The sequence below is a fragment of the Anastrepha ludens genome, chromosome X (assembly GCF_028408465.1).
Source record: "Anastrepha ludens isolate Willacy chromosome X, idAnaLude1.1, whole genome shotgun sequence".
In the NCBI taxonomy this organism is placed as follows: domain Eukaryota; kingdom Metazoa; phylum Arthropoda; class Insecta; order Diptera; family Tephritidae; genus Anastrepha; species Anastrepha ludens.
In genome coordinates, this window is record NC_071503.1 from 21,384,618 (window position 1) to 21,397,036 (window position 12,419).

At 37.7% G+C, this 12,419-nt stretch overlaps 1 protein-coding gene across 1 annotated transcript; it reads left to right on the forward strand.

Annotated features, from left to right (window-relative positions):
- The first annotated feature begins 951 nt into the window (after positions 1 to 951).
- LOC128869808 (uncharacterized) lies at positions 952 to 6,736 on the forward strand. The gene is made up of 3 exons (XM_054112409.1): positions 952 to 1,135; positions 1,219 to 1,637; positions 6,697 to 6,736. Exons 1-3 carry the CDS (start codon positions 1,127 to 1,129, stop codon positions 6,734 to 6,736), a joined length of 468 nt encoding a protein of 155 aa, XP_053968384.1. The 5' UTR covers positions 952 to 1,126.
- The last annotated feature ends 5,683 nt before the right edge of the window (positions 6,737 to 12,419 follow it).

Here is a 12,419-nt window from a genome sequence, read left to right on the forward strand (position 1 = left end):
GCAAAGGCAGCAGTGCCTAACCTGGAGGTGAAAGAAGGGACGGCTAAAATGTCCTACAAAGATGCTGCATGTAGCACCAAGCTGGGTATCATACCACCTGATTATCCGGCAACGATATGGCCTACGGATAAACTAAAGGCCATTCAACACGCTATCCTGGACAGCATAAGGAAAAAGCAGACTGGTGGTGCCAAGCCAATCTTTAACAGCTGCACCTTCCGCGCAGGATACATAGTTGTCTCATGTGGCAACGATGAAACAACCGACTGGTTAAAGGCAGCAATGCCTAAACTTGAACCATGGAAAGATGCGCAAATTAAGATCGTTTTAGAAGAGGACATACCAAGGCCTTTGATCTTCACATGCCACTTTCCAGAACTGGACAGCACATCCACAGAGGACATCCTCAACCTCCTGGATGGGCAAAACTCTGGCCTGAACGTTCAGGAATGGCGGGTACTACGTAGAGTACAAAAGGGTAAGGTGACGGAGCTAACCATCGCAATCGACCCCATCTCCGCCATTGTGATCAAAAAACATCACTACTGGTTGAACTATGGGTTTAGCACAGTTCAACTTAGAACTAAGGCCAAAACCCCGGAGAAGGATGCTGAACCAGAAGCGCCCAAGCCTCCCGCATTGCAGCGGACCGAGGAACAACCCTGCACTTCGGCATCGGCGATCGCAGCAACCGCAGTGAGCGTAACGCAAACTGATGAGCAGCCATGTTGCTCTAAAGATGCGCCACACGCCACTAAGCCTGCACCAATGTCAAGTGCTCAAAGGGTAGAGGAAGGCATAAGAATGCGACCCCCGCTTCGTGCCGACAAGAAAAATAATGGTCCAAAGAGGACCAAAAAAGGCGAGCGTCACTCTGCTGAGGAAGCGGCCTTGCTGGGTAGCAACAGAGGCAAGAAAAAGGCAGCCAGTGCCAAAAAAACAGAGGCGATAATGCCACACGCTATCCTAAGCAACAATAGAAGGCAACTCGGATGCCTTCAATTAAACCTCCACCATGCAAAGGCTGCCTCGGCTGAACTAGCAAGGAGGTTTAACAAACAAAACTTGGATATAGCTCTAATCCAAGAACCGTGGGTACGTGACAGAGTCATTGAGGGACTCCAAGATGTTAATGGTAAGTTAATCTATGCCAACAATTATCGCCCTAGAGCGGCAATCTTAATTAGCAATAATTTAACTTTCATTCCCATTTCGCAGTTCACTACCACCGATCTCGTTGCGATCTGGACCAAGGTGCCAACAGACAAAGGCGAGCACGAGGTAATCATTGCCTCTGCCTACCTTCCAGGAGATGAGGAAACTGCTCCAACAAGGGAACTTGTAGCCCTAGTCAACTACTGCAAGGAGAACCACCTACGCTGGATAATAGGATGCGATGCGAATGCCCATCATACGATATGGGGCAGCACAAACATCAATGCGAGAGGTGAGTGCCTTCTTGAATTCTTACTTAGATATAATGTATCAATAGTAAACCGAGGCAATGAACCAACATTTAGGAATGCAATAAGGGAGGAAGTACTTGATCTTACCCTATGCAGTCCAAATGTACTTTCAGAAGTCTCAAATTGGCATGTGTCCGGGGAAGCATCAATGTCGGACCACAGTCTTATCAGGTTTGACTTAGGTGCTACCTTACCGCACATAACAATTTACAGAAATCCAAGGAATATAAATTGGAATGTCTTTCACTTTAACTTAGAACAAAGTGCTAACTACTCTAAGCATCACCTGGTGCTTAAATCTGAGCTTGAGATGGAGGCAAATGAACTCCACTCAAACATTACGTCTGCATTTCATGAGAGCTGTCAGGAAAAAGTGAAAAAATCACGAAGGGATGTCCCCTGGTGGAATAGTACGCTTTCAAGACTACGCCATGAAACCAGAGTATTATGGAATAGAGCTAAACAAACAGGGGACTGGGTCTCCTACTCAAGAGCTCTAACCAACTTCAACAAAGAATTGAGGAAATCTAAGAGAGCTTCCTGGAGGGATCACTGTGATAAGATTTCAAATCTTCCCAATGCTATCCGCCTCCAGAAAGCCTTATCAAAGGATCACTCAAACGGCATATGTACCCTGAAAAAGCCAGATGGTAGCTACACTAAAAACCCAGAAGAAACTAGCCAACTTCTACTGGACACCCATTTCCCGGGATGCCATGCTTTACATGAGTCCACAATGTTGGTAGAACCTACCACTTATGCTGACAGGGAGGACCTAAAGCTGGCAAATAAGCTATTCCATGAAAATCGGGTACAATGGGCTATATCTACATTTAGCCCATACAAATCTCCTGGACCTGATGGGATATTCCCTTGCCTTCTGCAAAAGGGAAGCCAATACATTGTCCCTACTTTGTCCAGACTATATAAAGCAAGCCTATTGCTAGGTTATATTCCTACGAAATGGGCTGAGGTAAAGGTCGTATTCATTCCAAAGGTAGGGAAAAAACCCGAACAATTGCCTAAGTCATACAGACCGATTAGCCTTAGCTCATTTTTCCTAAAAACAATGGAAAAAATATTGGATCAGCACATACGGGAGAATAACTTGGTTAATTTCCCACTGCACCAACTTCAATTTGCCTACCAACAAGGTAAATCTACTGAGACTGCAATACACAGTCTGGTAACCATTATTGAAAAGGCTATTGAGTCAAAACAAATCGCACTTTGCGCTTTTATTGACATAACAGGAGCTTTCGATAATACGTCCTATGAGACAATCAACAATGTTCTATCTCAAAAGGACGTACCTAAACCCATCATAAGATGGATTATATCGATGCTGGAATTCATAACGATCAGTACAGAATTAGGAGGAAGAATAAAGTCTATCAAGGCCACAAGAGGTTGCCCGCAAGGGGGAGTACTCTCTCCTCTTCTGTGGACACTAGTAATAGATGAACTTCTCCACAAACTGAACAACCTAGGATTCCACACCCAGGGCTATGCTGATGACCTGGTAGTATATATAGTGGGCTGGCATGAAGAGACCATCTCTAACCGCATGCAACAAGCCCTCAACATAATAAACAAATGGTGCACTGACAAAGGGCTCTCTATCAACCCATCTAAAACTGCGCTAGTGCCGTTCACCAGGAAAAGGAATATCAACATCAAATGTCCTGTCCTGAATGAATCGACTCTACAACTCTCCACAGAGGCGAACTACCTTGGTATCAACCTTGACAAAGCGCTTACCTGGAACTCGCATCTTGAGAAAGTTACTGTAAAAGCCACAAGGGCATTCTATGCCTGCACAAGGCTTTTTGGTAAAACATGGGGGCTCAGCCCCAGAATGACCTACTGGACATTCACTACAGTTGTTAAGCCTATAGTCACTTATGCTTCCATAGCATGGTGGCCCAAAGTCAAGCAACGAAAGGCGGCAAGCGATCTTAACAAATTGTACCGCCTCATCTGCATCGGTATAACAGGAGCAATGAAAACATGCCCAACTGACGCTTTGGGCGTGCTCCTAAGTATACCACCGCTTCCCATCTTAATTGAAAAAGAAGCAAGATTGAGTGCCTTAAGACTAAAAGGCAACGCCGATCTTAAAAGTGGAGATATGAGAGGACATCTAAAGATCTTAGAAGACTTTCGACACACTCCTATATTACACAGGGTGGATACAATATCTCCCAAACCCATTCTCTACAGAAACTTCCGAATTATTATTAATGAACGAACAACTTGGAGAACTAATTCTATCAATTTCAAGCCTGGATCTCAATTATGGTTCACTGATGGGTCCAAGCTGGAAGATGGTAGAGCAGGGGCAGGAATCAATGGGCCTAAATTTAAAAAATCGATTCCGATGGGACTCTACCCAACAATATTCCAGGCAGAAATACATGCCATTGAAATATGTGTGAGAGAATGCCTTCGCAGGAAAATGAGAGGTACTCACATCTACATACTCTCAGATAGTCAAGCGGCTCTAAAAGCCCTTCTATCAACAACTATCACCTCTAAATTGGTAAATGATTGCCTAAACCTTCTCAACATGTTAGGAAACCTCAACACAGTAACTCTAGTCTGGATTCCGGGACATGAAGGGCATGAGGGGAATGAAATGGCTGATGACCTCGCAAAACAAGGAGCAAATATGCAACTTACTGGTCCTGAGCCTTTCTGTGGACTCACGAAAAGCCACATTAATGAATTCCTCAGGAAATGGGAAGAAAGGAAATTTGCTGCACACTGGCTAAATTGTGCCGGTCAGCGTCAAGCCAAACAATTTCTTAGTCCCAACAAAGGAATATCAGACAAGCTACTCTCACTAAACAGAGTAGATCTGCGTCTTTTAACAGGATATCTCACAGGTCACTGCAGCCTGAGGTATCATTTAAATAACATTGGTCTATCAGAGACCAATGTCTGCCGCTTTTGCGAAATGGATATAGAAAGCTCAGAACATGTGCTTTGTGAATGTCCTGCGCTGGGCAGACAAAGACTTCACCACCTTGGTGGTATCGTAGTATCTCCATGTAATCTTTGGAACAACAAACCCACAATAGTGCTAAAATTTATAAAAAGCCTTAAACTCTAGGGTTACAAAAATAGGTCTTGCACAATAGATCAACTCTGGTCGCAGTGCGTAATGGCCTTCTAATAATAATAATAATAATATTTAAGAGGGTTCAAAGTATTTTTTAAGCTAAAAAAAAAAAAATCGATTTTTTGAAAAATTCACAGTAGACTTCCCCCTTAATCGCAAATTTATTCGCTTCGATTTCCTTAGTAGTGTGCCGAAAAATCTTATGAACTTCCTCAGTAGTTTGGTAAACGCAGAAAAAATCTGAATTGCTGTCCTAGCGTGGTAAGTAGATATAGAAACCCTCCACTCGCGTGGTAAATATCTGCAATTCCCCACTCGTGAGCTAAGTTGAATTTGAAATGACCTTATTATGAATCTACAAATTAGAACTCGAAAAAAGCTCATTTAACATTTGCTCCTTCTCATTGCATTAACATTCTCTGATTATACTCACTAACACCAGAGAATGTTAATGCAATGAGAAGGTGCAAATGTTAAAGTGAGCTTTTTTTAGTACAATTGAGATTTGAAAGATTTGTAGTAAGGAAATTTAGCACACCGAGTTTATAGACATCTCACTGACTTTTGCCCACACAAAAATTAGAAACACGACACATCTTTCATCTCAACACACAACACATTTCTCACCTCGACATTAAACCAATTAAATTTTTACTATTTTCGTATTTTTGAAGTAATAAGCGAATACGTAAAATTTATTACGTAATTTTGTTTTCAATTACATTAAAAAAAAACCAATTTAGATATGTATGCGCGATTTATGTTATCACCCCACGATAGTGTTAAAAAAAACAACGAGTTAATTCTTCGACAGCAATATGACAAGTGTTTATTAATTGATGCTTAACTACTATTTATACATTTTATGCTTATTGATAAGTATTACAATGTTCAATTTGCTTAATACGCAATTTATTACATATAACCTAAATTCTACAGAAATATTATTACAGTAAATGATTAATAAGCTATATTATTACAATAAATGATTAATAAGCTGTATTATTACAATAAATGATTAATAAGCTATCTTATTGCAATAATTGATTAATAAGCTATATTATTGCAATAAGTATTAAATTTCTTAATTTTAAACAATTACTGCTACATCCGCATTTCCGGTGTTGATGACTGCTGGGTTCTTGCCCTTGGTGGCTTTTCTGGTGGTTGTCGAGTTGGTGTTGTTGTTGAGGTTGCGGTAGCGGCCGTAACTCCTCCCCCCATAAAGTAAAACGAAGGCCACAAAGATGTCTTTGGGGCAGGAGCGTTGAAAAGATGGTTCGGCAAATATTTTACCTTCGTTTTTTTTGTGGTATATGCGATGATGAGGATGACGGCAATCCCAAAGGTGAATATTACTATTAAAATCCCTTTGTTCTTCTTTGATGATGCCTCGTAGTTCTCTATTTGGTATTTCCTTAATTTTTTCAGACTTAATTTTTCTTTTATGACCCTCGGTGTTATTTTCGCATAATTAGCTGGTGGTATGAAAATTTCTTCCTTGTACTGTAGAGGGGTGTCTTTGAAGACTTCATCGTTAACGTAAATTGTGCAGTTAATATAGTGTAGAAGAGCTGTGCCGTTTATATCGTATGGCTCTTCATTGCAGCTTGATTTGATCACGGTTTTGTTAACGTTGATGAATAGGATGTAGTTCGGCTCTGGTTGGGTGATGGAGCTTATCTCGCCGTTATCTTCCAGGTCACATATTGCGTCTCTGTTGTTTATTAGTGGGGCGATACATGTTGAGTTCGTGGTGTGTTGGGAGTATTGCGACGACTTGCAGTAGTGCTGACCTTCTATCTTTGGGCAATTTGTGTCAAAAAACTGAATGTTGTTTTTATTATATGTTATATATGGTTTTATTTTAATTTGTTTGGTTTCATTTATGGGTAGGGGAACAATATGGTAAAGTTTATATGTTTCTTTCGATAGATTTGGTATTTGAATATTGAAAATAATATTTGAATTGTTGTAGTAAGCTTGTAATTGAAGCAGTTCATATATTTGGTCTTTTGATATGATTTTTAATGATTGATTTTTCATTTGTTCATATATTTCATCTATTTCTTCAGTACTTAGTATAAATTTCGGTATTATTTTTAGTTTTGCTAATATAATTGATTCAGCGATATTGGCTAAGTGATTATTTAAAAGATCTATGTTGTAATTAATTTGGTTAATATATTGGAGCTCTAAAAATCTATTATCTTCTTTTGATATACTATTCATTAGTTTGTTAAGGTATAGCTCAATTTTATCCTGTTCTGTGTTAATGTGATTAGTAACATTGAGTAGTCTATTTTGCAAAGCTGTGTTAAATTTATGCTGATATTCTAGAGTGCTTTCAATTTGGTGTGTGTTTGATTGGATGGTTTCAATTTGTTTGTTAATGGAGATTGCATCGTTAGTATCCATATTGCCTGTTATAAATTTAATTGCAGTGCCTAACCCATTAATAAGACCACGTTTAGATCTGTTGAGTGGTGATAGTGTGTGTATTTTGTTTTCGAGTTCAGTGAGTTTTAGTTTGGTTACTGTTGTAAGTGTAGTGGTCCCGTGAAGTTTATTGAAGGTGTTTATGGTAGTGTGTATTTTGTTTGTGTTGTTTATGTATTCTTCAAGGTTAATGATGTGTATAAGATTATTATAGTTAGTAATTATTCTTGCAGGTCCAAGCTCAAATTTCACTATTTTCTGTCGGGCGTTTATGTCTCGGATGTCAATTTGTTGGGGAAATATGTGTGGTAGCCTAAGGATAAAGGGATTATTTTAGTTGTTAGTTTTTTGTGGTTTGTGTATTCTTTTAAGTTTTGATTTATGAAATTTTTTGTCTTTTGTAGTAATTATTGTCAGTCTATTATTGTGTTTGACTTTATGTTTTGAGAATCTTGGCGTTATTTTGTTACGCCTTGACTCTTTTCGAAAGATTATTTTGTCTTCTAAATTTTCCGGTTCAGATCGATCTTTGTTCAATTTGTCTATTACTAGGTTTGTGTCTCGTTTCATTTTTTCTTTAATTAGAGGATATAGGGTATTCTGAAATTCATTGAGTTTTGTGAGGTATTCATGTTCGTTATTAAATTTAACTGTATTATTAAATTTGAAAGTTCTACCAAAAAATAATTCGAAGAGAGTTAATTTAGTTGCGGAGTGTATTGAATTGTTATATGTTATTAGAGTTTCAGTTAATATATCATCATGGCTTTCACTTAGGTTGTTTTCCTTTCTAGTTGTCGCCACAATTCTATATATTTCAGTAAGAGTGGAGTGAAGTCTCTGAACTGGAGCATTACTTGTGCTCTGTTGGAATGAAGTAATGTGCAATAGAATTTGAAATTGACGACAAAAATCTTTAACAATGTTTGCAGTAAATTCTGATCCTTGATCTGCTACTATTTTTCGTGGTATGCCATAGTTTTTTAGAGATTTTAATATGCAAATACTATTTCGGGATGGTAGAGTATATCCTGCGGCAAATTTTGAAAATTTGTCAATTACTGTAAGAATTTGTTGGTTATTTACGCTATAAATGTCCATGTGAAGGATATCTAGGGGTTTTTCGGGGATTTCTGGTTTTTGGTAAACAGGTTTCGGGGGATTTCTGTCGTATTTGAGAGTTTGGCATTTGTCGCAGTTATTTATTGTTTGAGTAATTTTATTTTTCATAAATGGGAAATATAATTTTCTTTTAAGGTGGAGATGGGTTTCGTTTATACCCCGATGGTTATTGTTTTGATGATACTCTCTTATTACCTCTTCTTGCTCGTCAGTGTTTGTTATGTCATCTAGTAAATCTTTACAGCGCAATAGCTTGAAAAGCTTACTGTTCGAAAAAAATTTTGAATACGCTGTCTGTATTATTCGGAAAGTGTCATCGTCCGTAAATATAGCTGATACCCGGTTTGGGTTAAGAAATTTTTTGAAAATTTCGGTTATTACTTCTTCAGTGAATACCGGTTTTCTGAATATACGTCGTTGTTTATTTTTGAAAGACATTTGTGTTAATGTTTCTGAACCGTTCGGATTTTTCTCGAATATATATTCAAGATTAAAATCATTTAAAGGTTTTTCTGAAATATATATACCGTCATTGAGGTTTTCTTCTGCTGAATGTACAGTGCTACCTGAGGTGCCTTGGTTGGAGAGTGTGTCGTTTATATTTATGTCTACTTCGGTTGGTGGGTCTATTCTGATTCGGCTAAGTACATCTGCGTTTGTGTTTAATTTTCCTTTTTTGTAAATTATTTCATAATCAAATCCTTCTAGTTTGAGTCGCCATCTGACCAGTTTTGAATTGGGTTCTTTTAAACTCATCAACCATGTTAGGGGTCTGTGATCTGTTATAATGAGGAATTTTCGCCCAAAAAGGTAAGGACGGAAATATTTAGTAGCCCATACTATGGCTAATAGTTCCTTCTCTATTGTCGAATAATTGAATTCTGAATCACTGAGTGTGCGACTAGCATAACAGATTGGTTTGTCGCTCCCTAAGTGTCCTTGGGATAGAACTGCTCCTAACACAAAGTTGCTTGCGTCCGTGGTTAGTATAAAGGGTTTTGCAAAATCAGGATATTGTAGAATGGGGTCGTTAGTTAAGATAGACTTACATGTTTCAAAGGCGTTCAAGTATTTCTCATTAAAGTCTATGTTTTTACCCTTCTTGAGACATTCCGTTAAGGGTTTGGTTAATTTGGAAAAATCCTGAATGAATTTTCGGTAATACCCGACGAGGCCAATGAAGCTTTTAATTTGCTTCTGAGTTCGGGGGATTGGAAAATTTTTTATAACATCAATTTTTGTCGGATTTGGTCGTATTCCCTCTGTTGATATAATATGCCCGAGAAACTTTGTTTCTTTTTTTAAAAATTCGGATTTATCTGTTTGAATTTTAAGGTTGGATGATCGAAGCTTATCGAAAACTAACTGGATGTTTTTTATGTGTTCTTGAAGGGATGTGGAATAGATAATAATATCGTCTAGATAGACTAGGCATATTTTACCTACTAGTTCACCTAAAACGTTATCAATGACTCTTTGGAAGGTGGATGGTGCGTTTTTGAGTCCAAAAGGCATTCTAAGATACTCAAAATGTCCGCCTTCTACTGTGAATGCAGTTTTTTGTATGTCTTTATCATGCATCTCAATTTGGTGAAACCCACAAGTGTGGTAAAGTACATACATTTACCTAATTTGTCTAGAATTTCGCTTATATTGGGGAGGGGATACCTATCGGATATGGTTTTCTCATTAAGTTTCCTGTAATCAATTACCAGCCGCCATTTTTGTTTACCGCTGGCATCGAGTTTTTTTGGAACTATCCATACAGAGGAACTCCAGGGAGAATAACTTGGGCGTATTATTCCCTGTTCTAACATATCTGCTATTTGTTTTTTTACTTCAGATTTGTGTACTTAAGGGTATCTATAGGATTTGGTATGCATAGGGATATCGTCCGTTGTTGTTATTTTATGCTTGACTTGATTGGTGAAAGTCAATTTAGTATTTTCCTTAAAAAAGATATCCTTATAATTTTGGCAGAGTTTTAATAGGTGTAATTTTTCTTCACTGTTTAAATGTTCTGTTCTAAGTGTTTCTAAAATATCGTATTCACAGTTTCCTGTTTGAATTGATTCGAAGTTAAAGGCTTCTATGAACTCATGACAGTTGTATTTAGTAACTTTCAATGGTTGCTCTATGTATAATATCTGTTGTTCGTCCGAAATGTTAATAATTTCAAGTAGGCTGTGCCAGTCTTTTGCTTGGTATATGCCTTCAGGTATATAAAGTGAAGCAGTGATAAAGGTTTTTTCTATGTAGATATCTCCGTCCCTCACGTCTACTGGAATTTTTTTTATAAGTTTGGAATTATCAGGAATAATATGCTTCCCTGATGAGAAATTCGGTTTAAATTCTAAAGGAATTATTGAGTTCTTTGTTACAATTTTATTTTTTTCCAAATCTATTTTGGATTCTAATTGTGAAAGGATGTCAATGCCTATCAATCCATCGAAATAATTATGAAAATTAAATAAAAGAAATCTTAGTTCACCTGGTTCGTTAAACTCAACGAATTTTGGAAGTCTAACCTATTTGTTTAGTTCATATTTGTTGAGGATCGTTGTTATGGTAATTGGTTTACATGTTGTTTGATCTGAAGGATTTATAAATTTTGGGTTTATAAATGATGAGGAGGCTCCCGTGTCAATTAGGAATTTAAGAGGTCGTCCGAATGCGGAAGAGATATTAATGTAGCCTAACTCGCTACCATGCTTATTTATATCTAGGTATCCTGTCTGTTGTTTGAGGCTAAGTCGCGAAAATTTGTGTTGTCCTCAATGTTCGAGTGATCTTTTGCTTCTTGGTACTGATCTAAGTTTTGTTGGTAACCTGCGATTGGTGGTAATGGATCTAGGTAGTTGTTGCTTTGAAGGTTATAAAGCTCCCTACTCTTATATTGATTTCCGGATGCGAGAGTACGCATCGTGTGGTCAGTTTTAAAGGATCTTTGAGTTGTTGTTGGTGCTTGAGTTTTCACATAGCTGGAGCTTACATCCATAGGCTCTGGCTTACTGTATCCTTGAAACGTGTTACCTCTAAATGGGTTCTGGTTGTAGTTTTGGTTCGGGAAGTTGGAGTTTATCCTACGTTGAGAGGTTTGGGCGTTATAATTCACTATTTCTTTTGACTGTTGGGGACGTGTATATTGATTGTTGCATGTAAACTGGTTTTGCTGCGAAAAAGGTGTAAATCTATTATTATACCTGTTTCCACCATAAAACGAAGTGTATGGCCTTGGTTGCCATTTATTTTGGGTTGTAATGGGATTTGTTTTCATATAAAAAATATTTTGTTCTTTAATGCATAATGAAAATGCTTCTGCTAGTGAGTCTGGCTTGGATGCCCTTATGGTCGAGCCTAGTGGTTCCCTTAATCCAATCAGAAAGCTATTTAGACACATTTCGGAATAAAGTTCTTTCTTAGATCTTAATACCCTTATATCTCTTTCGTGTATTTGGATATTGTTAAGTAGAGCTGCCTGGATTTCTATTATTTCGCTGTACAATTTTTCTACATTATTGAATTTTTGGTGAATATTATGGAGGTCTCTAATTAGAGAAGTTTCGGTCCTTTTATCTGAGTAGTGTAGGATAAGGTTTTGTTTAATGTCATCCCAAATAAGAGGTGTTCCGTACATATTTAACACCTCATTAGCTTGTCCGATGATTTTGTTGCGGATGGCTCGCAATAGTATCTGACCTTGTGGTGTTGCATCACAGGCTGTTATGTGAAGCAAAATTTCTTCCACGTTGTTAATAAATTCATTTAAGAGTCTTGGGTTGCCTTCGTATGTTGGCAAATCCTTTATAGCGTCTGGAATACGGAGAGATTCAAGAGAGAATCTAAGGGGAAAATTTGGGATAGGGTTCCCTACAGTGTTTGGCTGTTCGCTTGGAGGAGTAGCCATATTATTTGCTTCTAATCGAAAAGATGTATCTGTCAAAGGAGATTCTTCGGTTATTGAACTTAAACTTCTACTTTTAAAAAGTATTCCTAGTGTATTTGGGTATGGCCTAAATGAAATAGATTTACCTGTTTTTCGCTTGAACATTTACTAGCAGTATAATTATATATATTTTTGTTTTTTCTATGGGAAATCAATCAATACGTGAACAAATTTTTTTTTTTTTTAATGCTTCATGTATATTTTTTTTTTTTAATTTTTTTTTTTATGTTTTATATCTGTCCTGTAGGGATCTCTGTGGCGATATTCTCTCGGCACTCCTGTTCTATAGATCAGTGATATTCCCTCACTGTCCAGAAGGAAG

Bases quoted from the DNA above. Each gene is read 5' to 3' on its own strand.
- LOC128869808 (XM_054112409.1), top strand. The intron at 1,638-6,696 runs GTTTGACTTAGG...TATTATTTTTAG, and splicing joins TCGGACCACAGTCTTATCAG to TTTTGCTAATATAATTGATT.